At 40.4% G+C, this 27,345-nt stretch overlaps 1 protein-coding gene across 1 annotated transcript in view; it reads left to right on the top strand.

Annotated features, from left to right (window-relative positions):
• The window catches only part of PTPRG (protein tyrosine phosphatase receptor type G), a 729,284-nt gene that overhangs the window by 436,234 nt on the left and 265,705 nt on the right, over positions 1-27,345 (top strand). Inside the window, exons 3-4 of the mRNA XM_031662790.1 lie at positions 765-944; positions 14,498-14,646. Of these exons, the coding sequence (XP_031518650.1) occupies positions 765-944; positions 14,498-14,646 (329 nt within the window). The remainder of the gene's footprint in view (positions 1-764; positions 945-14,497; positions 14,647-27,345) is intronic.

Below are 27,345 nucleotides of genomic sequence, written 5' to 3'. Positions count from 1 at the left end.
TTAGCCAGGATGGTCTCGATCTCCTGACCTCGTGATCCACCCGCCTCGGCCTCCCAAAGTGCTGGGATTACAGGCTTGAGCCACCGCGCCCGGCCCAAAGTCTTTATTTATATGAGTGCAGAATCCAGTCTGAAGGTAACTTTATGACTGCATTTTCTATGAGAGAGAAGGATCGAAAAGGAGAGATGAGCGCCTTAACACTCAAGTGTACAAATGAAGGCCAAACTGAAAAATCTTTCACAATTAGCCAAAGGAAAAACCTGCCTTTATTGCCCCCGTCATTTGTAATGCCTCTCATCTAGTTTTCTGTTGCTTTTATTTTTTTTCCTCTTTCATGTTTGCAAACTTTCATGGGCTAAGAAGATAGTTGTATTTAGGATGTTGCTCACGATAGCAAAACATGCTAACTAGATCAAGGTGCTCTTTTTTGTGAATAAATGCTCTGCTTATTTTAGGAAATATTTAAAAATTTTCAGAAATATGAACAACCCTGACAGCCCTTCTACACAACTCTCTTAACCTGGTTAAAGGTAAAGTTAGCAAATGTTTGATTGTAAATCAAGAAGCAAAACTAACTCAGGTAACATCTTTTCTGAAATCTTCTTGCCACATCAGGCAAATGGCTTCGATTCATAGTTTTCAGTACATTCACCTCTTTGGATTAGGGACATGTTGAGAGATGCAGTGCTCAGCTTCCTAAGATTTATTCATTTCATCCCTGACCCTTGAACCGTGAGGATTGAAGTGTTGTCTTCTTTCAACAGGTGCCTATGGTCCTGAGCACTGGGTCACATCTAGTGTCAGCTGTGGGGGCCATCACCAGTCTCCTGTTGACATTTTAGACCAGCATGCGCGTGTCGGGGAAGAATACCAGGAACTGCAGCTCGATGGCTTCGACAATGAGTCTTCTAACAAAACCTGGATGAAAAACACAGGGAAAACAGGTAGACAATGTCTTCTTTATTTGTCCACAGAGCAACAGGAACTATTTTTGGATGCCTCTGGTGTTTACCTTAACCATGACTTGCTCCTTGAATAGTGTACATTGCTGTAGGGAGCCTAAATCAGTCCTTAGTTTCAGAACGAGCTGTGTGACTGGATACATCACTTTGTGGCTAATCACCCTGTCACTTCATTTTTTTGAAAAATATAAACTGTAGATAATAAAATATTATACGTCTAGACCTAGGGTTGTAGTGATTAAATGAGTTAACAGATGTAAGGTATGTAGAAGGACTTTCAGAAAGCTACCCAGTCTGGTAGCCACTAGCCACATATGGCTATTTCCATTTAAGTTTTAATTAAAAATTGAATAATATTAAAACAGTCCCTCAGTTGTACTAGGTACATTTCCAGTGCTTATTAGCCACATACGGCTAGTAACTACCCTATTGGGCAGCTCAGACAGAGGACATTCTATCATTGCAGAAAGTTCTGTCAGGTAACATGGTGCCAAATATGCAAATGAAATCAGAATTCTTATCTTTCTTGAGATTTGGTTTATTAATATTTTTTATTACTTCCGAGTACAGACGAACTGTCTCATCCCTTTGTGTATCAGACCAGCAATTTGATTCTTCCACTTGTCATTTTGGGATTTGTGAATATGCAGCATCGTCTTTTTACCATTGCTAATGCGAAGAGCTACCTCCCTCTCAATTACTGTTGTGCAAATATCAGTTTATAGATTGTCCTTATAAGTACCAGAGAATGCCTTGCTGTGCTTCGCTGTATGATCTGAAAATAAGCTCTGGGATATTATACTACATCTCTGCTTAGTGCTACCTGGGGTTCTGTTGATGCCTAAAGATATTTTTCACTCTTATTACTTAACTACTTGATAACTTTGGCCCATTAAAACAAGTTTTTTTCTCTCTTTCTCTTTTTAAAGTGAACCCTTTGTAACCAAGGATGTCACTGCGCACCACTGTTAGTAATCCCTTTCAGGAACCTTGGCTGCCAGAGCCCTCATGCTGGGCTAAAATGACTTCACTCCTAGCCCTTTGGTCCTATTCATGTTGTAGGTCACAAAGTTGGCTTTTTTTTTTTTTTTTTAAATAACCTAACTGGCTAAATGGGGAGCTTTAGGGATCACCAGAAAAAAAACTGGTGATCCAATAATGTTATTTGTATGTATTTTTTTTTCTTTTTCTTTTCTTTTTTTTTTTGAGATAGAGGCTCGCTCTGTTGCCCAGGCTGGAGTTCAGTGGCACGATCTTGGTTCACTGCAACCTCTGCCTCCTAGGTGCAAGAGATTCTCCTGCCTCAGCCTCCCAAGTAGGTGGGATTACAGGCATGTGCCACCACCCGCGGCTAGTTTTTGTGTTTTTAGTAGAGACGGAGTTTCGCCATGTTGGCCTGACTGGTCTCCAACTCCTGACCTCAGGTGATCTCCCCACCTCGACCTCCCAAAGTGCTGGGATTACAGGCATGAGCCACTGCACCTGGCCTGTATGTACCTTTTCATCCTCACCTCTCTACCACCGCAGCACAGATTGTGTGCTTATTGTTGCAATTCAGAATTTATCAGTTGCCCTACTTTATGTTTTAAATATAGTGTTCTTAGGATAACTGCAATGAGATTATTTCTCTTCAGAATATCTAAATGTAGTGGACGAGAGCTTTGCCACCCTGGGTGCAATCAGAGATTGGAACTGAGTACCACCTCAGCACCACATTCTGGAAGGCTGTCAGAGACAATCACTGCGCTCTCTGATACGGTTTTCTACTTGACTTGCAACGCTTGACAGCCTTCAGCAAAGATAACACGTTTCAGTGACAGCTTTCGGCTTGGTATCACCAATGACAGGGTTTAGACGTATGTAGGGTTCACTCAATTCAAGTTGATTCATGACCTTGGTCTTCCAGAAGCTGATTATCAATCTTTGTCACTCTCCTGGCTTCCTAGAGTGATCCACAACCTGTTGCATATCTGAGTGCATGTACTTGATTTTAGAGCAAAGCTATCCAAATACAAACCCATCGGTCTCAGAAATTTCAGAAGCACAGTGTTCTGAGAAGCAGAAATAAATCTTTGTTACTCTCATACAACTAATTACTGTAAAATTCATGACATAATACTAGATAGGCCAATATATCATAAATAAGATGATTCTGCCATAGGAAGGGTTTTTTAAAAGTGACAACCAGCTATATGCAATTTGAAACAAAGAACATGCAATTTTTTTTTTTTTAATCTCTTGAAAGAGTTTTAACTTATGGTGGTTTAGAAACTTGGGTGCAGAAATCAACTTGTGTTGTTTTAACACTAATATAAACTTCCTTCATTTGGTAGGTCTTTTTTTTGAGACGGTCTCACTCTGTTGCCCTGGCTGGAGTTCAATGGTGTAATCTCAGCTCATTGCAACCTCTGCCTCCCAGGTTCAAGTAGTTTTTGTGCCCCATCCACCTGAGTAACTGGGATTGCAGACACCCACCTCCATGCCCGGCTAATTTTTTTTTTTTTTTTTTTTTGAGGCTGGAGTGCAGTGGGACAATCTTGGCTCAGTGCAACCTCCACCTCCCGGGTTGAAGCAATTCTTCCACCTCAGCAACCTGAGTAGCTGGGACTACAGGAGTGCACCACCACCCCCGGCTAATTTTTGTATTTTTAGTAGAGACGGGGTTTCACCACGTTGGCCAGACTGCTCTGGAACTCCTGACCTCAAGTGATCTTCCCGTCTCAACCTCCCAAAGTGCTGGGATTATAGGCGTGAGCCACCGTGCCCTGCCAGGCCCGGCTAATTTTTATATTTTTAGTAGAGACAGGGTTTTGCCATGTTGGCCATACTGGTCTCGAACTCCTGGCTTCAAGTGATCTGCCTGCCTCAGCCTCTCAAAATGCTAGGATTATAGGCATGAGCCACCATGCTTGGCTATTCTATAGATCTTAACACACCATGAGTTAATAAATTTTTTAGAATTTGAAGAAATGAGTATTCATTTGATCTATTTTGTCTGGATCATATAAATTCAACTGAACAGTACATATTAGTGCAGGCTAAATTAGGGTGGGGTTTATAATTTCCACATTGAATAATATTGATAGGCAACCTTTCTTTTTTAAAGAAACCACCTATCACTGTACTACAGTGTTTTTGTTTGGTTGGTTGGTTTATTTATATATATTTTTGAGACAGAGTTTCGATCTTGTTGCCCAGGCTGGAGTACAATGGAGTGATCTCGGCTCACCACAACCTCCGCTTCCTGGGTTCAAGCAATTCTCCTGCCTCAGCCTCCCAAGTAGCTGGGATTACAGGCATGCGCCACCATGCCCGGCTAGTTTTTTGTATTTTTAGTAGAGACAGGGTTTCTCCATGTTGGTCAGGCTGGTCTTGAACTCCCGACCTCAGCAGGTGATCCACCCACCTTAGCCTCCCAAAGTTCTGGGATTACAGGCGTGAGCCTCCGTGCCCGGCCCACTGTACTAGTTTTGAAAGATGGTACAATTAAGAGAAATGGGTTAAAGGGGTCGTGGTATCTGCATTATTTCTTACAACTGCATGTGAATCTGCTATTCTGAGAAAAATTAAAAGTTTAAATTTAAAAAAATTCATGTATCATGAGCCACATGGTCTGCCTTTGTGCCATCCATTTTATATCTATCTTGCATACCTAGATGAACTTTCGTAAATCATTAATTTTTAAGCAACACATATTTTTCTTCTCTAAAATTATTTTAGAGTATTTTCTGGAACTTTATATTCCAGGAAATAAATTCAAGAGGGAGTATTTATTTTTTTCTGATGGAAATTTACAGATCACTTATCTGTAAAATAGACTCTGTCTTTTGTATATTAAAATATGAATATAGAAAGTTAATATTTAAAGCGGCCTATTACATACAGACAGTAACTCTTCCATAAAACAGCTTAAATGTTCAGATCTGTCTTAACCCCCTGAGAGTGCTATATATCCTATCCAGCATAATCAATAGAGCAACTTGGTTGTACCTAACCCACTTCTCGAAAGTTGTCTAAAATATCTTCACAAGACAGATAGCATCTCTCTGTTTCTTCCTGAGGAGCCGTAACTATCTATTGTGCCAGTTCCCACTTTATTTCATCTAAAGTTATTTCCCTTTCTTTCATTTTTGTAGAATGAAAAGATAATGCATTCATCAAGAACATTTCAAGACAATCTTGCTGTTCCTAGCATTAGCTTCTAGCAAAAAGATCAGAATTTAATACTTAGATGGTGCTTCTGATGTATGTTAATAAGACATGGTCTTCTATGAATTTTAACTATTGGGAGGAGTTTTTTTTTTTTTTTTTTTAAACTACTTTTTCTTACATCCCATACTGAGGACAAATAGTAAATGTGTTTACCACAAAGCATGCTACTTTCATCTTCTTTCATTATATTGGTTTATTATATTTTTTCTTTGCCGACATTCTTTCCTATTTGTCTGCATATGCCATAGTGCCTGACACAGATGGATTCAAAATATGGTTATTCAGTTCACACAAGAATCAATGGGAGGGAAACTATAGATGGGGAAGTCAAGAGTCATTTTCTAGTATGTTACTGTGCCCATAAAACTAAGGCAAGTATTTTACGACACTGTTGCATTGAGTTTATTTTACCTGGCTCTTAGAAGTTTTCAGTAGAGTAGCAACTTAAGAGCACACAGAGGCAAGCTAAGTAATGAACAAACTAATTGCTAGCTGGTAAAAAGAGAAAAATAAAATCTTAACAACCTTCGTCATTTCCACATGCTATTTCCCTAACTGCGCTTGTGATCCAAGCTAAGTGTTGGAGGAGGATGTGGCTCTGCTCAGACGCAGGCCAGGGGTAGCCACCCCTCCCCAAGGTCAAGCAAGTGTCTGGAGTTGAAAGATACTCTTTGCCCTATTGTTCATTGTAGAACCCCACTCAAGCTAACTGCTGCCTCTCTACAGCCCTGAAGAGCCACTTGTCTCTTCCAAGGTCAGTGGAGACAAGGATGTGTGAGCCTTACTGAGAGTCAGCACCAGGCTACCACTTTAGATGGGCACCTTACAGGGTTTTTCTTTTCTTTTCTTTTCTTTTTTTTTTTTGAGACAGAGTCTTGCTGTGTGGCCCAGGCTGGAGTGCAGTGTCACCATCTTGGTTCCCTGCAACCTCCGTCTCCCAGGTTCAGGTGATTCTTATGTCCCAGCCTCCCAAGTAGCTGGAGTTACAGGCGCATGCCACCACGCCAAGCTAATTTTTATATTTTTAGTAGAAACGGGGTTTCTCCATGTTGGCCAGGCCGGTCTTGAACTCCCAGCCTCAAGCAATCTGCCCCACCTCGGCCTCCCAAAGTGCTGGGATTACAGGCATGAGCCATCACGCCCGGCTCATTACAAGATTTTCAATAGCAGTCTTCATGATGTCTGATTTCCCTCCAAAACTGATGGACTTTTGTGCCTAGCCCTGATGCAAGATGTGATCCCACAGTGGCATGGTTGCTCAAGTGTAACACGGATGCCTTTAGTAATCAAGAGATTGGTTAGGAAGTTTCTAGGAAAAGTGTGTTTTTATGTGTGTAAGGGAGTTGTGGGTATGGGTATGTGTATGTGTGTGGTGTATGTGTGTGTCTTTGTATATTTCTGATAGTTTGGGCTTTCTGTTTTTTTCTTTCTTTCCTTCTTTTCTTTATTTTTTTGGAGTCTCACTCACTGTGTTGCTAGACTGGAGGGCAGTGGCGCAATCTTGGCTCACTGCAACCTCTGCCTATTCTTTGTATTCTGTTGGACTCACATGTCTTTCTCTATGGATCTCTCCATGAGCTTTTACCTTTTTTGTGGTTTCATTCTCTCCCACATTTCCTCCTGTGTCTTCTCCTTGCATTTGCCCCCGCTGGGGCATGTCTCTGTCTCTCTGCCTCATTGTGTCTGTTTTCACTGCCTGCTCCTACTGTTGTCCCCCTTCTCTCCTTCCTGTCTTCCTTCCTTAGAGCTGGCCATAGAAGAGAACTGAAGTTTAAAAAATATTTTCATTTATTGTATCTATGGAGTAGATTTTGATATTGACAGTAATAACCTAAATGTGTTCTCATTTCAATAAAACCTCTCTTATCTCTGATTAATATTGGATGAGGAGGGCCTGGATAAGTGAAATATATGAATGATTCCCCAAATGTATTTTTGGGAGGGTCTCAAACTCACCTGGTGCCAATCATTACTTTTATTTTTATTATAACACTTCCGCAGCCTCCTCAATGTAATGATCCTTAATAGGTGTAAATATGGGATGATGATGGTAGACCATTGTGGAGTCATCATTCCTTGATCAACAGTTGCTTTTTTACTCTGAGTTTTGTTTGTGTCACTAACAAATAGGTCATTTCACTTACAAAGAGGTTGACAAGCTTCTGATTAAGAGCAGAACATCAGCCAAGTAGACAGAGGTTTGGAAACATCTGGGCCCTTGGCATTGTTTATGTTGGGCGTGCCTAATATAAACAGTGTCTTTGTAGTACCCTGGGGCATCTCCGATTAGCTTGAGGTTGCCCGAAAAAAGAAAATGTAAGTTTAATTTTTAAAATCCATTAATTTGTTTGGGGAATGCTAGGTGTGCTTTTGCTCTGCTTTATAAATTTTCCTGTTTCAAAGGCCCACGTTCTTGGGTTCTTTCATTCTAATACTATCCAGCTTTACCTGAACCCTGGAATTGAGCTTGGAGCTATTTCACTGGGTCAGTCTTTGGCTAGGTACTCTGCAAGCTGTGTTTCCTGTCTGCTAAGCTCCATTTTCTTTGTTATGCCCACAGCCTCAGAACCCAAGTTCAGGTGGTAGGAACTAGTTTTTGTGTAGACAGAAGCCTGATTAACTAATTACCCTGAATGTTACCGGCCATTTTTTGAAGAACCGTTTCTTTTTTAGGGTACAGCGTTCTCTGCTAGACTCCTCCATCTTTCATGTCTTATATGGTTAAAGTGTTAACTAATCCACCTTGTTCATTTCACCCAGTTTAGCAGTGAGTTAACTGAGACCCAGGATATTCCTGTGGTTTATCATCTCTTGGATGTCTGAGGTTGCTCTGACTCAGCATGTCCAGGGACTCTTTACTGGATTACTGCTATCAGCTCCTCACATATTTCTACTGACCAACATTGCTTTCCTCCCAGGCCTTCTCCACAGAGTAGCCAGAGTAATCTTAGTTCCTTAATCTGATCTTGCCTGTCTCTCCCTTTTTCTTTGTTGTTCTCTCTCCCAATCATATCAAGGACTTCCCATTTCTCTTGGAACAGACAGACTGCTCACTGTCCCTGCCTCGTGCTCTGTCCTCGTGTCCCATCCTGCTCTCTGGATACCTGTCACCTTGGCTTTCTCTTACTCATTAGCACTACCACGGGGCCATTGATTCTTTCTTGATGTTCTCCCATCTTGTTGGCACTTCCCTGGGGTAGCTCCTTTAACTCTCAGCTCAGACCATGACACCCTCCCCTTCTCTCATCTAGGCTTGGATGCTCAGGTGCTACCCTTTGTCCCACTTGCAGGTTTGCTTCTGTTGTCTGTTTAGTTCTTGAGACCTGTCTTTCCCATTAGCCATAAGTTCCAGAAGGGCAAGAGTTGTGTCTGATTGACCCAACTTTTTCCGCCAGTGATTACTCAGTGAATATTTGTTGAGTATTTGAAAAACATAAATGTCAGTGTCTACAGGGAAATTAGTGGAAGGCTGTAACTACAGCCAGTGCATTCTGACCTTCAGACAAGAGCGTTTCTCTTTTACTGGGAGCCCCAGGGCATCCCTCTGATGTCACAGATATTGTGGAAAGTGGTCTAGGGATCCCATCATTAGGGTCCATAATGGTAGGCTTTTTTTTTCTACCTTATAGTCTTGGCGGTGTGTCAGGGTAGGAGGATATGATAGTAAACTGCTAGTTTTCCTCTCATCCATTTTTCTTTACTTTTTGGCACCTGCTGCTGTTTACTCAGATTTTAGTGTGAACATTTGCTTTAGCCTGTGTTATACACACATGTTGAATTTAATTTATAAACAGTTGGGGGATGTCCTGCAAAGAATGCTATGAATGCCAGGCACTTAGTCAACCCTTCCAGTTCAGGAGAAAACTAATTCCTTATTTAAGATGTGAACTGATCCTACTTTGCCCTGGCCGTTTGCATAGCCTGGAGGTCTTTACATCATGGGGAGCCCCAGACAAAGGGAGAATCTGGTGAAAGCTGTGGATCCTTTCCTAGGATAATAACCTTCCTAAAGGTTGCATAACACCAATGCTATTCTGTGATGTGTATGAACTGCTGCTGTGAGCATTCTTCATATATCAGCCCTTGTGAACCTCTTAACTTACCTGTGAAGTAGCTGCTATCTTATTCCAATTTTACAGAATAGGAACAAAGCCACCAAGAAGTGCATTAACTTTCTCGTAAGTGGACAGTGGCAGAACTAGGATTCAAGTTTGGACTTACTGGCTACAGAGTCCAGCTCCTAAGCTCCATGTGTGCACTGTGCTCAGAAATTTACTTCTTGTATCAGGAAGGTATAGACCTCCAGAGCCCATACATAGCCACAGCTGTGGACTTTTGGACTCTAGGTTAAGAAACCTTGAATTTGAAGCTTCCAGCTTCTTCTATTTTCTCCATCATTCTGCTTTTATTTCATCACAATCTACATTAATCACAATCAGGATAGTTCTAGAAACTTCGTTCACCACATAGACCTTTCCTGTCTTTCTCTCTTAGCCCAACTGTCTTAGTTAGTTCAGGCTACTATAACAAAATAACATAAACTGGGTGGCCTAAACAATAAAAATTTCTCAGCGTTCTGGAGGCTGGAGGTCCAAGATTAAGGCACCAGCAGATTCAGTGTCTGGTGAGGGCCTGCTTTCTGATTCATAGATGATAACTTCTCATATTCCATGGTAGAAGGGAAGGCAGCTGGCTGAGGGCCTCTTTTTTTTTTTTTGACAGAGTCTCATTCTGTCATCTAGGCTGGAGTGCAGTGGCATGATCTCGGTCACCGCAGCCTCCACCTCCCGGGTTCAAGCAATTTTCCTGCCTCAGCCTGTTGAGTAACTGAGATTACAGGTGCCTGCCACCACACTCGGCTAACTTTTTGTACTTTTAGTAGACACGGAGTTTCACTATGTTGGCCAGGCTGGTCTCAAACTCCTGACCTCAGGTGATCCGCCGCCCCTGGCCTCCCGAAGCACTGGGATTACAAGTGTGAGCCACTGTGCCTGGCCTGGGGATCTCTTTTTTAAGTGCACTAATCCCATTCATGAGGGTTCCACCCTCATAGCCTAATCACCTCCCAAAGGCCCTGACTCATCATACCATTACATGGGGGATTGGGGTTTCAATTTGTGAGTTTCCAGAGAGATAAACATTCGGTCTATAACACCATTCATTCTTCTCCTGTCTTTAGCTGTTAGCTTTGGCACCTTCCAGTTTGTGCCTTATCCAGATTCAGCTTTTCCTGCGGTTGTTTTAATTTTTAGATTAAATTTTATTTGTATTTATTATTATTATTATTATTATTATTATTATTATTTTGAGACAGAGTCTCGCTCTGTCACCCAGGCTGGAGTGCAGTGGCACAATCTCAGCTCACTGCAAGCTCCACCTCCCAGGTTCACACCGTTCTCTTGCCTCAGCCTCCCGAGTAGCTGGGACTACAGGTACCCACCACCACGCCCAGCTAATTTTTTGTATTTTTAGTAGAGACGGGGTTTCACCATGTTAGCCAGGATGGTCTCTGTCTCCTTACCTCATGATCTGCCTGCCTTGGCCTCCCAAAGTGCTGAGATTATAGGCGTGAGCCACCGTGCCCGGCCATATTTATTATTTTTATAGTGGCATTTTCTTCTAATTTACTTACTTCATTTTGATTACATGAATTGATTTTAAAAGAAAACTCTTTATCAACACCATTATTGGAAAAACCAGTTCTGTTTGACTGGTAGAGACTTAATGCTAGAAATATGTCCATAATCTACAAAAATAAATCAACCTTGCTCATGTTATTAAATTTTAGCGTTATGCTTACTCTTGAGTAAAAATGGGAAATGAATGAGTATCAGGGAACTATACGGGTTATATTAGCACCCAACTATGATTTTATTTTCTTTGATATGATCAAAAAGATAGAAATAATTCAGAAAAGGCAGTATCTTTTTTATTCTGGGTTTTAGTGAACTAAAAGCATCTACCTAGTACTTAAGATCTCTCCTCCAGGCCCAGTCTGGGCACAGTGACTCACACCTGTGTAATTCCGGCACTGGGAGGCCAAGGTGGGTGAATCTCTTGAGGTCAGGAGTTCGAGACCAGCCTGGCTAACATGGTGAAACCCTGTCTCTACTAAAAATACAAAAATTAGCCAGGCATGGTGGCGCATGCCTATAATCCCAGCTACTCAGAACACTGAGGCAGGAGAATCACTTGAACCCAGGAGGCTGAGGTTGCAGTGAGCAGTGATCATGCCATTACACTCCAGCCTGGGCAACAGAGCGAGACTCTGTCTCAAAAAAAAAAAAAAAAAACCTTACCAATTTGATAGACTCCAAATGGTATCTTATTGCTGTTTCTGACCGTATATTCTTACCCAGGGCAGACTTGAGTGCCAAATTACAGAGAACTTAGAATGTAGAAAGAACGGTGCAGACCTAGGTAACAGAAAAGAGGAAGACGTGGGAAAAGACATCCAGAGAGAAGCATCCAGAGAAAAAAGACCAGTGTCACATCCTTTTTGGCATGCAGATGTTTCCATATTGCTTTAGGTTTTGAACATTCTCTTGAGAAGCTTTCTCACTTCCCTGCTCTTCAGAACTGACAGAGGTAGACGCCATCTCAAAAAATAAAATAAAATAAAAGATCTCCTCCCAAATAATATTTGAGCCATCCCTGCTCTTGCTATTGTCCCTGCCTCTAATGACACTTGTTATTGTGTGGGAAAGACAGTATTACTTTAAAGTATAACTTTCTCTGAAAACAGAGAGTTACACCTATGTGGCCAGTCTTCCATGCTGTCCAGGAGCTCCAGCCTTGATTCTAGAAATGAGTTTGAAAATAACCGCCACTGCATATGTGCTTGCTGGCTTCCTGGCCCTGGATCATCTGCTTTCCCAGTGTGATTTTTCTCCAGGTGTCAAAATAGCCCAGCCAGGTAGGCACTGCAGTAATTATCCCATTTGAACAGTTGTGGAAACTGAGGCACAGAGAAGTTGGGTAACCTGCCTGAGGTCCCACCACTGTTAAGTGGCAGAATGGAGTCCCAACGTGTCTTGAGCTCATATGCATGACATCTTGTGCTCTGCAGTGACTACCTTCAGTATATTCTGTTTCAAACAGTTCAGTGTTACACCCGTCATCAGAAAATGTGTTAGCTGGGAAAGTTCTCTCATTCCAGTTTCATGTGTAAACAAAAATATATGACATGTTTGAAAGGGGTGGGTGGACATGTAACATGCTGTGTGCTCTGGTGAGAAACACTGTAAAATGAAAAATGAGATTAATGTTTCAGATTGTACAGTTCCCTAATTATGCTTTTAATTATTCATATAAAACAAGTAAAATGACCCCTGACAGAGATATAAATGATTTAGGTAAAATCAAATATTTATAAGATGCTGCTGATTCCCTGGGTGTATTGTAACAGATGGAATCAAAATGTTTTGCCTTCGTCCTTTGGATGCATAATGTTATGTATGGAACTTACAACTGGCTGAGAAGGATCAACAGTGTTTGAAACACTACTGAGCTAATGCCTAAATGTTTTGATATCAGAACTAAAGGTATGTGGTTGGTATCATATAATATTTTAGAAGATATTTTCTAATATCTGTATATATAGATATATAAGATTTTAGATATTATCTTCTAAGATACTATATTTATGTCACACAATGATGAGTCTCTCATTTTTACAGTTTTAAATAATTATTTGAAAATCAAAGGTGGTAATATTTCATGACACATTGAAAATTTTGTCAAATTTAAATATTGGTGTGATTAAATAAAGGTTTATTGGAACATAGCCTCACCCATTCATTTAAGTATTATCTTTGGCTGCTTCTGTGCTATAAAGACAAGAGTGAGTAGTTACACTAGAGACCAGTTGGCCTGCAAAGCCTAAAATATTTACCAACTGGCCCTTTACAGGAAAAGTTTATGACCCCTGTTCTAAAACATGCCCAACACAGGGTGAAGGTGGCACAGTGCTGTAGCATGTTTAATTGGCACGAGAAACACTTGCTTTTACTTCATTTTATCCTTTAATTTGCTGTTCTTCTAATTGGGCATTCCTTGTATATTTTTTCAAAAGTTGGAGAAAAACTGCCTTTTGAATACAATAAAAAGGGATTTATATGAGAAAGTTCCTTCACTTGCTTTTAATGCTTCCTTTACATAGAGAAGTACTGAAACTAATTGCAGTATTCTAGAAGTGGGTCATTAGCCTAGTCCCTATCTTTTATGGAGACCTAATTTTCATGCAGGATTTCTCACTAAAGCCCTAACTAGGATCGCTTTAGGAAGAGGAGACAATGAGGATAAGCAATTTCCCATGGCTTACACAAGCTTGGCTTTCGATCACAAACCATTCGGTATATTGTTTGGCACCTTACATGTATTTAGCGGCCAATAAGTATTTATTGAATGAATGAATGAATGAATTCACTTCTAGAGAAACAAAAAAAGGGAATATATCACTTGAAAAGAATTTGTTTTTTATTTAGACATTATATTCCTTTTGGAAAAATATTTTTTTGTTAGTGTAAATCCAAGTTATTCTCAATTTCTCCTTCCTGTATTTCAAGAAAGAGCAGTATATTTTTGAAATTTAGGGTTGGAATTTAATTGAGGTTCCCTATGTTGTGGATGCTTCTCATGTATTCTTTGGATGGGTTAAGGGAAATTATTTTTTGCTTGGAACTAAAAGAAAAAATAAAGAAAACCAGTTATCTGCCAGTATTTGAGTGATTTCAAGAGTAGATTTTGCATTACACTTCCCTGGGTACTGTTATTAAATAACAGACTCCCAGCTCTCTTCCCACTTACTGTTGCCTTAATATTGGAAGCATCCACAAATTTTTGTTTCCTGATATCTTGCCTGCATTTTCTGACCAAAGAAACATGCCTATTGCATCTGGCTGATTATATATTTCCTATCTGGTTCCAGACCTTGAATCTTGGGGTAGCCCCATGAATCAGTGCTTAAAAAGAAGAATCTTGCTCTCTAGATGATTTTGACCATCAAGCAGTTTTAGGAGACACTGATTCAGAGTGACTTATTCTGTTATTGTCTCTATTTTTTTTAAATCTGTTAAATGGATAAGTAATTCTGAGATCATTCTCTGGAAAGTGTCATGATTTAGGGCCAACTGATGCTCTGAGAGCATTCTGCAGCTAGAATGAACTAATTTACTCAGGCGGGTGTGTTCGTATTTTTTCACAGGTACATGAGGACATAATTCACATCATAGTAGTCATGAACTTTATTAGAAGTAACAGGACAACTCCGTTTGATTTTGAAACTCAATTTGTTTTCCTCCCTTCTCATTCATTTCACACAGTTGCCATCCTTCTGAAAGACGACTATTTTGTCAGTGGAGCTGGTCTGCCTGGCAGATTCAAAGCCGAGAAGGTGGAATTTCATTGGGGCCACAGCAATGGCTCAGCGGGCTCTGAACACAGCATCGATGGCAGGAGGTTTCCTGTTGAGGTGAGAGAAAGTCAAGATCTCAACGTGTAGCTGTGCTTCAGTCTTTATGTTAATCAGATGCTATGTCCTTACCCTCAGTCATTTTGCAAATCACACCTGTACAGTACCTAACTTCATCTCTCTGGAAACCCTTTATCCGTAGTATGGCAGGTGGGTATCCGTCCTTGTTTCTTGCCTTTGTTTGACTGGAGAAACACAGAAGCCACAGGCATCGTGGTTTGAGTAGACTCACTGCTGGCTGATGATGTTCATCATGTGTTTCATTTGACACAGTTTCTTTTCACTGTCTGTTCCCATTTTTGAAAGATGACATTATGTATGAAACTGGGTTGACTTCATTTTCACCCTTAAGAAAATAGAAAAGTTGGCAACATGTAGAGGAGTCTCAGAACCTTCTCTTGGTAGCAAAGTTGTAAGGTTTTTTTTTGCTCCCAGTGGCTGTTGAAAAAGAGGCTGTGATGGTATGAGTCACTGTTAATTTTGTTAGGATTGATGGTGACATTTTGCTTCTGCTGTGTCGGTCTTCTCAGTGATCCATCCTGCTGGACAGTAGAAGGGTGTGGGTGCACTAGGTCAGATGCTGCTGTGTATCTGCTTAGAGCCAGGGTGAGGGAGGGAGCACGTCTCCAACTCCTTTATTAATGTTGGGTAGGGAGAAGCACATCTCTTCCAATGCCAACCTTATATATTTCCTTTAATCATGATTGTTGTGTGACTTTTCTTTTGTTGTGATGAACATGTTTGTTTCTTGGTAGGTCCCCCATGTGGTAAGCCTTAGAAGTGTGTGGAAGAACAAAATGAATATGGTTCTGAAACTTGCGCAATAGTCCCATAGACAGTTGTTTTGGATAAACATGGAAATTGGCCCTTCTGCTGTTAAAGTTTCACACTTGTATTTGTTTTATTTGAGTTCCTTCCTCAGGAAAGGACCTTCAGGCCTCTCAAAAAAGTATCAGAGGACTGAAGCTCACCAGACCATTGCACCAAATGCCTTCTTGCCCCTCCTTAGTTCTTGTTTTCTTACACATTGTTACATTTCCTCCATGCTATTTAAATCTCTAGTTTTAGTCAATCAGGGAGCTGGATTTGAGACTGAGCTCACATCTCCTCTCTCGGCTGCAGCACCCAATTAAAGCCTTCCTTGGCAATGCTTGTCATCTCAGTGATTGGCTTTCTGTGCAGCGAGCAGCCGGACCTAGTCTGAACCCCGGGTGTTTCAGTAACAGTTCTAGCCTATGGCTGTACTCAAACGTGGAGTGACTTTTCACTGGTAACATACGTTAATCAAAGGAGCCACATGGCCAAGGAAGGTTTTCAGCTGTTAGAATTTCATAGCTTCTAAGTCTTGTCCTGCTTTGATAATCTGATGAATTCTTGAGACCCCCTTCACAAAGAAGACACATGTATGTATCTACACATAGATTTACATGTAACTGATAGGATTTCATCATTCTCCCTAGCTCCTCAGGCCCATTTTTGAACCCTGTAAGTATCCGTGAAGCTCTGGTGAAGAACCCCTACACAATAAGAAAATAATATTTATTTTTCTATAGATGCTTATATGGCCATGCAGATTTGTTTCTTATCCACTGTTCCTGGAGAAACCAGAGATAACTACTCTGAGAAAATGCTTCATGTTTTTTCTTGTTTAGCTCAGAAATTGTCAGTATCAGAATTCTTCCTGCATTAGGACTCCTCTATCTGTGGAACTTCCTATCCTAGTCACAATAATGATATCTTTCATGAGTTGGGTTTCTACTTAATGGATTCTCTTCCACCCTTAAAATGGAATGAATCATTTCTTAGAAGTCTTAGCTTTATTTGTACTTGGAAAACTTGATTCCTAGAAGCAAAATTACATCATGTTCTTAAGTGTAGGATTTTCCTTCTGGTCTTGCTGACAGGTTCCCATTGGCAATATGAGTTGAAGGGGTAGCTTTGTGTCCAGCCAGCTTTGCTCTGAAGCTTCTTTGTCTTAGAATTGGGTTGCCGTTTGTTCATTTTGTGTTGTTTTGGACAAAAGACCTGTCCTGAAAGCTTAAAAACTCAATCAGATGGCTACCTTGGAAAAGAAGACCTCTAGAGCTGGGAACTGGGAACCTTGCCTCTGTGTAATTACATTTCCTCATGCCCAAAATGACCAGTTTCCTCTTTACATTTGACTCTGGGAATAATGTATCAAAGACATTAATACCGTTTTTTTTTTCCTTTCTTTTTTTTTTTTTTTTTTTTGAAATGGAGTCTCACTGTTGCCCAGGCACATGATCTCAGCTCACTGCAATCTCTGCCTTCTGGGTTCAAGCAATTCTCCTGCCCCAGCCTCCCAAGTGGCTGGGATTACAGGTGTGTGCCACCACGCCTGGGTAATTTTTGTATTTTTAGTAGAGACGAGGTTTCACCACGTTGGCCAGGCTGGTCTTGAATTCCTGACCTCAAATGATCCACCTTTCTCGGCCTCCCAAATTGTTGGGAGTACAGGCGTGAGCCACAGCGCCCGGCCAGAGGTTAATATTCTTTTGAAACACATGACTTTTGGTGAATATTTCAGTTTTACATTTCTCAGAGGGAGCCATTGAATTCAGAAGCTAATTAGAAATGGCAGCCACCATGCCCAGGCTTATTGTTTAACCAGGTTGTTTGGATATTTTTCTTTTAAATAATGTCAGATGATATGGCTGCCTATATCAATTGGGTTCCTCATTGAAGTCCATCTGATTCATAGCTTGTTTTCTAAAAATGTGATAAACATATTAACGGTGTATTTGGAGGAACTTGAATTTCAGAGATTAAGTAATTGCATTAAATTTACCTTTAAAATATGCACAAGAAAGTTGCTTGCTTTTGCCCAAAGTGTGTCTGTGATATTTCATGTTAAGTTGCTTTTTTCGAGTTCTTCATTAATACCCATCTGTCTTTACAGTTTTTATACCATTTGAGCATCTTACACTTGGTTTGTTTCTTTTCACATAACTACAATTGTTTTCCAAAAAACTAGAATGAAAGTAAGAAAATTTAATTTATCATGGAGTAATTAATCAGCATTGGGGACATTAATTATTTGTTTTGCATGCAGTATGTATGAGGGCTACAGAAGAATCATTGTTGAAGATTGTGCTAGGATTGGTAGAATATAGCTGTGGTTCTCAGCTGGGGACAGCGTCTCCCCCCTGCACCCTGGGGCATTGGGTCATGTCTGGAGACATTTCTGGTTATTGCCATTGTTGGAAGTGTTATGGTATTACTTTCTAGTTGGTAGAGGCCAGGGATACTGCTATACATCCCAGTGTAAAGGACAGCCCCCACTAAAAGGAATCATCCAACCCCAAAATGTCACTAGTGTCACTGTGGTGAGATTCTGGAGTGTAGAAAGCAGTGTGTTTAGTAGAATTAAGCATTTCTTTATCTAAGTAGCGTCATTTAAAATACATTTGAATAAAGAGGACTTGTTTCTTGGGAAGTCATTCCATCCTCTTTGGGTTTTAGAGAGTAAATGTACCTTGCCTTATGTGTAACAGCATTGCTGTTCCTGGTTTCTTTAGTATCTGCTTGAGATGCAGTCACGACCTTGGGAATTTTAACAGCTCCCTCTGTGCTGCGGCTCTGCAGGCTGAATTTTAAACATATGCCCCACAAGAAGCTGGATCTGCTCCCTGAGGGTAAATTGCAGCAAACTCAACTTTGTAGGTTTTGTTGCTTCCCAGGAATTCTTTGAGGTCATCTGAGACAACTTTGTAGGCATCCAGAAATTAAAGCTCTCTGAATTTTTCTGGCTGGAATCCTGGACTCAGTCTTGTAGTTCCTGCACTTAAAAACATCCAGTCTAATAGTTAACAAAGAAAGCCCTTGTACAAACAAAACAACAAAACAAGATGAAAGCTCTTCAGTAACCAGTGTTCTTTACAGCTCAGTTAAAGTTAGAAAAGAAAGTTGAAGTCACATTACAATGCCATGCCTTGGAGACTGAACCCAATTTGGATCCTCAGATGCCCTCGCCTCCTGTTACTGAGCATTATTCCTTGCCTAGCAGCACATTTTTCTTGAGTATCTTCTGTTGTACGTGGGCTGGTACACAAAGATAAGTCAGAAAGTCACAGTTCCTGCCTTCAAGGTATGTACACTCCAGTGGTGACACAGAAATTAAACATTGGTCATGTAACTAGCTATGTAATTTCATTTGTGTTATAGTCTCTGAAGTAGAGGGGTATTTTGATAGGGAGTGGAAGCTTTCAATGGAGACATTGATACTTATTAGAGGGAAAAGATGAATTGGAGCTTCCTAGTAGAATAAGGCTATGCAAAAGCCGTGGGGCAGGTGGTATTTGTTAAGTTTAAGGAATAAAGAGGCCAGTAGAGATTTTGGTAGGCAAGATAATGTCTCTTCTTCCAAATGTCTGCTGCAAATATGTTACTTTATGTGGCACAACAGACTTTGCAGATGTGATTAAGTGTCCTTAAAGTAAAAAAACTCAGAATATTCCAGTCATTAAAACAGGATGACCTGTTCCATTTCTTCTGTGGCTAGTCAGCTTTCTGTTGTCAGTCCAGCCAGTTATCTGTAACAGCTTCTGTCGTATCCTAAACTTTTTTTCCTATTCCACACTCATTCCTGTTCGGTGGTTGGTAACTTAAATAAAGGTTCATATAACACTAATAGAAATTTAATCATGCTGTATTTCCACTAATAACCAAAGTTGCAGTTAATACAAAGAGAAACCTCCAGATAAAACGTTCGAGAACTCCATTAAAGTGGGGAGTTCATTGCATGCTTGTTGTTTGAGGTAATTAAAATCTTATTTATGACAATAAAAGATCACGGGAGTTGTTGATTCAGACTTACTGGTGCTTTATGAGTTGAAGTCTTCAATAAGCTTAAATGATCCAAATTGATTGTATGTGCCCCTTCTGGTAAAAGTCACAGCTGGTTCATTTCAGCTCTGTTCAGAGCATTTTAGTGAATGAATAGAAGCAAAGGCATTTTTCCTAATGTATACCATGTACACATTACCATATGGTACAGGTCTGCAATCCCTTGTCTGAAACGCTTGAGGCCAGATGTTTTAGAATTCAGAATCTTTCTTAGAAAGGTATTATAGCCCAGCGGTCCCCAACCTTTTTGACATCAGGGACTGGTTTTGTGGAAGACAGTTTTTCCATGGACTGGGCAGGGTCGGGGGTTCAGAATGAAACTGTTCCACCTGAGATCATCAGGCATTAGTTGGATTCTCAAAAGGAGCATGCAACCTAGATCCCTCGCATGTGCGGTTCGCCATAGGATTTGTGCTCCTATGAGAATCTGATGCCGCTGATGTGACAGGAGGCAGAGCTTAGGCGGTAATGCTCCTTGCCCACCACTCACCTCCTGCTGTGAGGCCCATTTCCTAACAGGCCACGGACTAGTACTGGCCCTGTTAGAGCCCATGTGCCATGTATATTTCAGAAGGCAGCCAGTAAGGTCGGGAACTACATCCTTACATTCATTAATATTCCTATAACAAGCAAATGTACAGTGATACTAAGTGGAAATATCAGTAGTCTACATAGCTTCACATTTCTTCATCTCTGGTTTTACCACTAAATTAGTTTTGGTAGCAAATTCATAAATAACAACAACAAAACACCGTTTGGTCTTGAAAAAATATCCAGGGCCATTTTATGGGTCTTGTGTCTATTAAGTGACCTCAATGGCTTATGTCTAAAGAGCACTACTGGGTAGTTACAACCATGACACAAGCAGGTAAAATCATGTGTCTCCCTCTGGGGCGGATGTGTCCCGGTACTTCTGTCTTCCTCCTCCCGTCTTTGTCTTCATATTGTACAGCATTCTTGGGCACAGTTCAGGATTGTCCAGCCAGAAGTTGCTAGTTTTAGGCTGACCTTGTTCTGTGATCGATTCTCATTTGAACATTCTGTTTGGGCCTGCAATTGTCTTCAATATCCATGTCTTCAGGTGTGTTACCTTGACCTCCTACTGCACTCTCTCCTGTCTGCTCAAATCCTGCCTTCCTCCTGAGAGCCTTCCTATGCATTTTATGAAGTCGATCGGGGTTCTTCCCTGGAATACTTCTGTCACATTTTGGTTGAAGAGTTGTCTTGTAATGACCCCTAGGTTATGGCTCAGGTGAGAGAATGCGTTCCTTCTCTCTGGTAAGCACGTCCAGTTGTGTCATACACAAATGCCTTGCACGGCACCACCCTCTCCACACTGATGCAGGCACTCAGGTTCCTGCCTTACTCAGATGTGGACCAGCCCATCTAGGGTGTGAGGCCCACATGGATCCAGAGCTTCAGCAGCATGATATTCTAAAGCCTAGACTACGTATCAGGTTGGTGGATAGCACCCCTTAAATAATCCCTCCTTCACGGCTGGAATAAGTTTATGTGTACATGTTTGTATGTATATATGAATGACAAGGTCTTACTGTGTCACCCAGGCTTTAGGGCGGTGGCGTGATCACAGCTCACTGTAGCCTCAACCTCCTGGGCTCAAGCAGTTCTCTTGCCTCAACCTCCCAAGTAGCTGGGGCTACAACCACACACCACCATGCCCAGCTAATGTTTTTTATTTTTTGTAGAGACAAGGTCTTGCTATGTTGCCCACGCTGGTCTTGAACTCCTGATCTCAAGCAATCCTCCCTCTTCACCCTCCCAAAGCCTGGGATTTCAGGCATGAGCCACTATGCTTGGCCTGGAAATCAGTATGATGGATGAAATACTTTCTTGAAGATTTATTTGTACATTGGCGTATTAAGGGCTTTGACGAGTCCTCCACTGAAGAATCTGTTTACCTGTGTTTAACACAATGTTTCCTGAAACTTATATGACCTCTGTCCCTCTCTCTCTCTCTCTCTCTCTCTGTGTGTGTGTGTGTGTGTGTGTGTGTGTAAGTTCATAATATCACTGTTTTGGAAATGTAAGTTTATACTTTTCTCCTCTCAACCTTTAGTCCATATTCCTTTTAAGAAATGGGGTCCTGTTCAAATAAATTGTTGTTTTGGTTTCTTTTTTCTTTTCTATTTTGTTTTTGAGATGAAGTTTTGCTGTGTTGCCCAGGCTAGTAGTGCTGGCTACTCAGCAGCATCTCATGAGCCCAGGAGTTCAAGGCTAGCCTGGGTAACATAATGAGACTCCATCTCTAATAAAATAAAATAAAAAATAAAACTATAAAGACATCTTGGCTTGTTCAAGAAACAATTTTTTAGCATCTTTATGAACTTGATGCTATCTTGTTTTATCATTAGAATTGTCATCAGAGGGGATCTGAGATATTTTCTATTAAAAATAACATTCCAATATGATAGTTTTTCCCCCGTGTTGTGTACTTTCTGTCAGTTCCTGGAATTGTTACAGGTGATGCAGGATTTTTGCTCCTTTAGCTAAGCTAAGCGAGGTCCAGGTTCTTATCTCATGACCAGGAAAAATTAGGCACGCGGACACCAGCAAGTGAGTGCAGTAGAAGTTATTAAGTGAAAGGAAAGCCCTCAGCAAAGAGAAGGGTCCTGGAGAAAGGTTTCCAGTTGCCCCCTTCCCAGTTGAATACCCCGACTCCTATCTAAAAAACTGATGAGGCTGGGTTCCTTGTTTGTATATGGCGTGAATTCCTGGTGGCTCCACCCCATCCTTCCAGTGTGCATGTGGGCCATTAGACTGAGCTGCTTCATATTGATTTATTTCTCTCCTGTGCATGTGTTAAGGAATTGAATTTTCCACCGCTGGCATATTTAGGCAGGCTCCCTGTGTAGGTTCCCTTATCTGCACAAAATATCTGGTGTAAACACAGGAGGAGGGTCGGAGGTTCTACGGGAACCCTTCCCTTTCTCTTGGCCTATAGTAGGCTGGCTAACACCTTTCATAGGTTCTCTGAAACGTTTCTTTTTTCTCAGAGTCCTTTGTCATGAGGCTTAAGACAATACCTGTTTTCCCTGTCCTGCCCCTTCATGGAGCGTGGACGTGTTAGAAAGATCATCCTGTGGTTATCTGGTGTTTGCTATTCTGTGGTGTAGCCAATTATGTTTTGCCTTGTAGTGACTTCCATCAAATGGGAAAGGAATTGGTTGAAATTTAGTTAATGACTTTATTGAAATAAAGATTCCATTTTAGAGCAGAATGTTTCATCCTTTGCTAGTGAAATGTTTAATTTCCATCTGGCTGATCTTTTATGTGAATGTCCTGTGTTAATTAAGAGGAACATTTGAGGATGCCCTAGTACTTAGAGAATACTCAGTGGAGAAGTTAATGCTTGGCTGTGCAAAGCAAGCGTGCAGGTTTTGTGAGGTAAAACAGCTTTGGTCCCTGGCTTGGTAAATCTCCATGATGTCTGGCATTCCTCATCACAGTCATCCTTAGACATGAACTTGGCTCAGGGCTGTTTGATGGTGTGTCACCGATATGTGATGTGCTGATAGCTGTTTGAATCATACTGAGAATTACAGTTAAGGAGATGGCATGCTCTGAAAAGAAAACCTGGTTAAGTTGGAGATGTTCTCAGTGTAGAAACTTAGTGACCGTGGTGGCCCTCACAACCAGATAGAAGGCTTAGGGTAGTGGTGGTTGTGGTTGAAGTCACTGATACTGGTGTCGGTAGTGGTAATAGCGATGATATTGTAGACGCAATTTAATAGACACGACCTCTGTCAGGTACTTTCTAGATGTTTCTTCATGTCAGCCTTATAAAGAGGGACTCTTCTTATACCCATCTTAAAGATTGAAGGACTGAGTTTCTGCAATGGTAAGTGGCTTGGCTGAGACTTACTGTTAGTACTTCAGAATCTGGGCTCCAGTATCTCCGACACCTTAACCATAATTCGTTTTATCAGCTAATTTTGCTGTTTTTCGTTTCATTGTTTTAGGTTGTTTTCAGAACCACTGACGCAGTAGATAGAAGTCATTTTTTTAGAGTCTTAACTATTGTATTGTACAGGTTGAGTGTTCCTCATCTGAAATGTTTGGGACCAGAAATGTTCAGTTTTTTAATTTGTTTTATTTGGGAACATTTATTTATATATAATGAAATTTCTTGGGGATAGGATTCAAGTCTAAACACAAAATTCATTTATGTTTCATATGCCCCTTAAATACATAGCCTGAAGGTAATTTTATGTAATTTTAGAGTAATTTTATGGATGAAACAAAGTTGTGAATGCATTTTCATTGCAACCCATCACATAAGGTGAGGTGTGGAATTTTCCCCTTGTGGCATCATGTCAGAGCTCAAAAAGTGTCAGATTTTAGAGCATTGAAGATTTTAGATTTTTAAGATTTGGGATGCTCAACCTGTATCATAGGAAAGAAAATGAAAGAGCTTCAAATGTTCAGAGATGGCTGAACCTATAGTAAAACGTACAGAGAGATATGAGGGAATAGAAAATATAGTCAGCACTATGCCTAGAGCTATCTGTGCAAAATAGTATGCTTTTTATCTGGATTGACCACTTCAGTCTATTTTTAATCACTGAGAGCAATACTGTCTGGTAAAAATATAATGTGAACCACACATTGTCATTTTAAATTTTCAGAAGCCCCCTTAGAGGTAAAAAGGAAGATATTATTTTAACAAATGTTTTTATATTATAGAATAATACAATTTATATTATACAAGAATATTTATTATCAAAGAAATTCAATTTCAGTTGATTTTAATAATCTACATTTCCCCTGATACATTCCAAAATACTGTTTTAACATAAAATCAATATAAAAAGGTATCACTGAGACATAGTACATTCTATTTTTATACTATGTCCTTGAAATCCAGTTTGTATTTTACAGTTACTGCTATACTAAAACTTGCAAACCTTTTTATTCCAGACCACAATAATGGAATTTTGATAATAAACTATATGAGAGACTAACAAATTCTTTAGGAGGTGTTTTTATGTTGAATTTTTGGTATTTTTGACTTCTTCTCTTCTAACGACGACAACAAAAAAGGTGAAAGGATAGAAAGTAGCAGGTATGTACAGTGAACAAGTCTGAAGAACTAATGTATAGCAGAGGGACTATAGTTAATAAAAATGCATTGTATGCAGTATTCAGGATTTTTGCTAAATGTGTAGATTATCTCTGCTCTTACAGCAGGGCATGGGTAGCTATGGGAAATGATGGATATATTAATATGTTTCACCGTAGTAATCATCTTACTATCTAGATGTATGTATCTTGTAATGTATACCTTATAATCTGTTTTATATTGTTTTAATCGTAGTTCAGTTTTATATTGAGGTCTGACTTGTTGAAAAGGCTTCACTTAGATGCTGTACAGGGTTTTTTTTTTTCATCTTCTTCTTCTTTATAAGCTCCAAGTTTTTTCCTCTTATTCTTTTTTGCAACATTTGTTCCTGGAGCTTTGAACACTATTCTTCTCAGAATCCACTTCCAAGCTCAGGAACTCAAATAAAGCTGGCTGGGGAGACCTTTGTGCACTGAAGGTAGAGACTTCAGGCCGCCGGATCAGTTGTATTGTAAGTTCAGGTCAAGAGGATTTATGGGCCTGTGTATCAGCAACACCACCAACTGCCCTTTTTTTCTTGTCCTGTCAAAATTTGAGCAGGAAGGTTTCAAGCCATCTTAAATCTAAAGCCTTTAGCAAGTTCTTTAGTGCCACCGTCACTCAGAAGGGACAGTCAGAAAGATTTATAAGGAATAGAAAGGAGTCAAGTTTGAAAGAAAGTCTATTTCCTCTCTTCCCTTTAAATCCCTGGCATAGAATTTCATTTCGCCGCCCTTTAATGGAATGGGAAGAAAGTTTCAAAAGCTTCTCAGTCCGGATTGTTTGGCCTGGCGCTGTATTGAGCACAGATACTGCTCTGGATACATTACTGTGATGGACGGAGACCAGCTGGGCAAATTCACCAAAACTCTATCTTATTTAAAAATATGAAATTCATCTCTTGAGTGTTTGAGGATGTCTTAGCAAGACAGGGTACTTTAAAACTCAGGTTAATATGTGGAAGAGATTTGGGTTAATAGTAAAATAACATCTAAATCCCAGCTATTACCGTACAGATAGAGCTTCAACTCCTGAATCTCCCTATTAAAACCTTTACTCTGTTCATTTCTAAAATTCAGTATTTCAGGGAATGTTCTGAGTTCATGCCTCTGTGTTCAGCATTCCCTGATTAGGGAAGACTTGGAGTGAGAGAAACCTCATCCACTGCCCCTTGCTATTTCTTAGCCTGCCTCTGTGTTTGCTTCTTTGAATTTGTCATTGTCTCTGACTTTCTGCCTCTCTCTCTTTCATCATCATTCTTTGTGTCATTTATTGGAAGGGTGTAAGCAGGTACTGAAGTACCTAAGCATATATAATCAGCACCCATCGAAAAAGATGCCCCCAGCATATTTTCTGGATTCATGTTATTCTATCTAAATTCTCTGCATAAAAAGTGACTTAGGAAATGCTGCATAACAAGTCTTCCTCTTAGAGCTTGCTAATGGGTAACATAGTGCTGAGACATATTCCAGTAGGGAAACCCCAAATAGTTCAGTGGAGAGCTTTTCTCTCAGCCATGATAATACAGTATGTAGAATGTTTAAATTACTTCCTTACCGGCTTCTCTAGAGACAGTTCTAAATGATCCACAGTGTTTATTCATTGGGTTGATTAACAGAGCCTTCTCTGTGGAGGGCAGAGTGTCCTGGCCTCAAGAAACTTTTTTCTTCAGCAGGCAGTGAGGCCCTGAGGCAGGAGCCTGCCTGGCCTGTTTGAGGCAGAGACAGGAACCCAGGGCTGCTGGAGCAGCGGGAGAAAGGAGCAGAGTGATAGGAGGTGCGGTCAGCAGATAGGCAGTGTGATGGTGTGAGGTCTTGGAGACCGTGGGAAGCTTTGTGGCTTTTACTGCAGGCAAGATGGGAAATTGTTAGAATGTTTACAGCAGAGAATGTTCTCAGTCTGTTTCCTAACTTATATTTTTTAATATTTTATTTTAAACAATTTTTTTTTTTTGGAACAGCACAAGGTCTTGCTATGTTGCCCAGTCTGTCCTCAAACTCCTGGGCTAACGCAGTCGTTCCACCCCAGCCTTCTGAATAGCTGGGACTACAGGCACATACCATCACACCGGTCTATCTAGTTTATGTTTTAAGAAGGATCCCTCTGGCTACACTTGAGAATGAGGAAGACCTCTGGGTGCTGAGAGCAAGGCTAGAAGATGATCATAACATTTCAGGAGAAATGATGTTGGGTGGGCCACAGATGAGTGTTTTGAGAAAAATATCTGAATCCAATTTTTTTTTAAGGCAGAAGATGCTCATCAAGGGGATATGATGGTGATGTTATCTCAGGGCATGCTGTTTATACTTCTTGGTTTAAAGAAAGAATAATTTGAGGAGAGAAAATCATGGATAACTGACCAGTCAGTAATATTTTGAAACATTTCGTTTAGTTTTTTAAAAGTCTTTTCAAGCTTTGACTATCCAGTATTCAAATTTTGTGTAATACCTATTATAGATCAGTTTTCACTGCATAATATGTTATATACTAAAGAAGAACGTAACAGAGAAGTGATTATTAAGCGCATTATTAATAATACAAACCCCCTCCCTGTAGAGTAATTTTGAGTTAATAGACATAGAATGCTTTGAGCAGGACTTGGCATTCTTAGAGATTATTTATATTAACTATTTTTTCTTTTAAGACCTAGTCTCATTCTGTCACCCAGATTGGAGTGCAGTGGCACAATCTTGGCTCACTGCAACCTCCGCCTC

This window comes from Papio anubis, chromosome 2 (genome assembly GCF_008728515.1).
Source record: "Papio anubis isolate 15944 chromosome 2, Panubis1.0, whole genome shotgun sequence".
Lineage (NCBI taxonomy): Eukaryota > Metazoa > Chordata > Mammalia > Primates > Cercopithecidae > Papio > Papio anubis.
The sequence above is the reverse complement of the archived record's forward strand: the minus strand, read 5'-3'. Positions and strand labels throughout refer to the sequence as shown.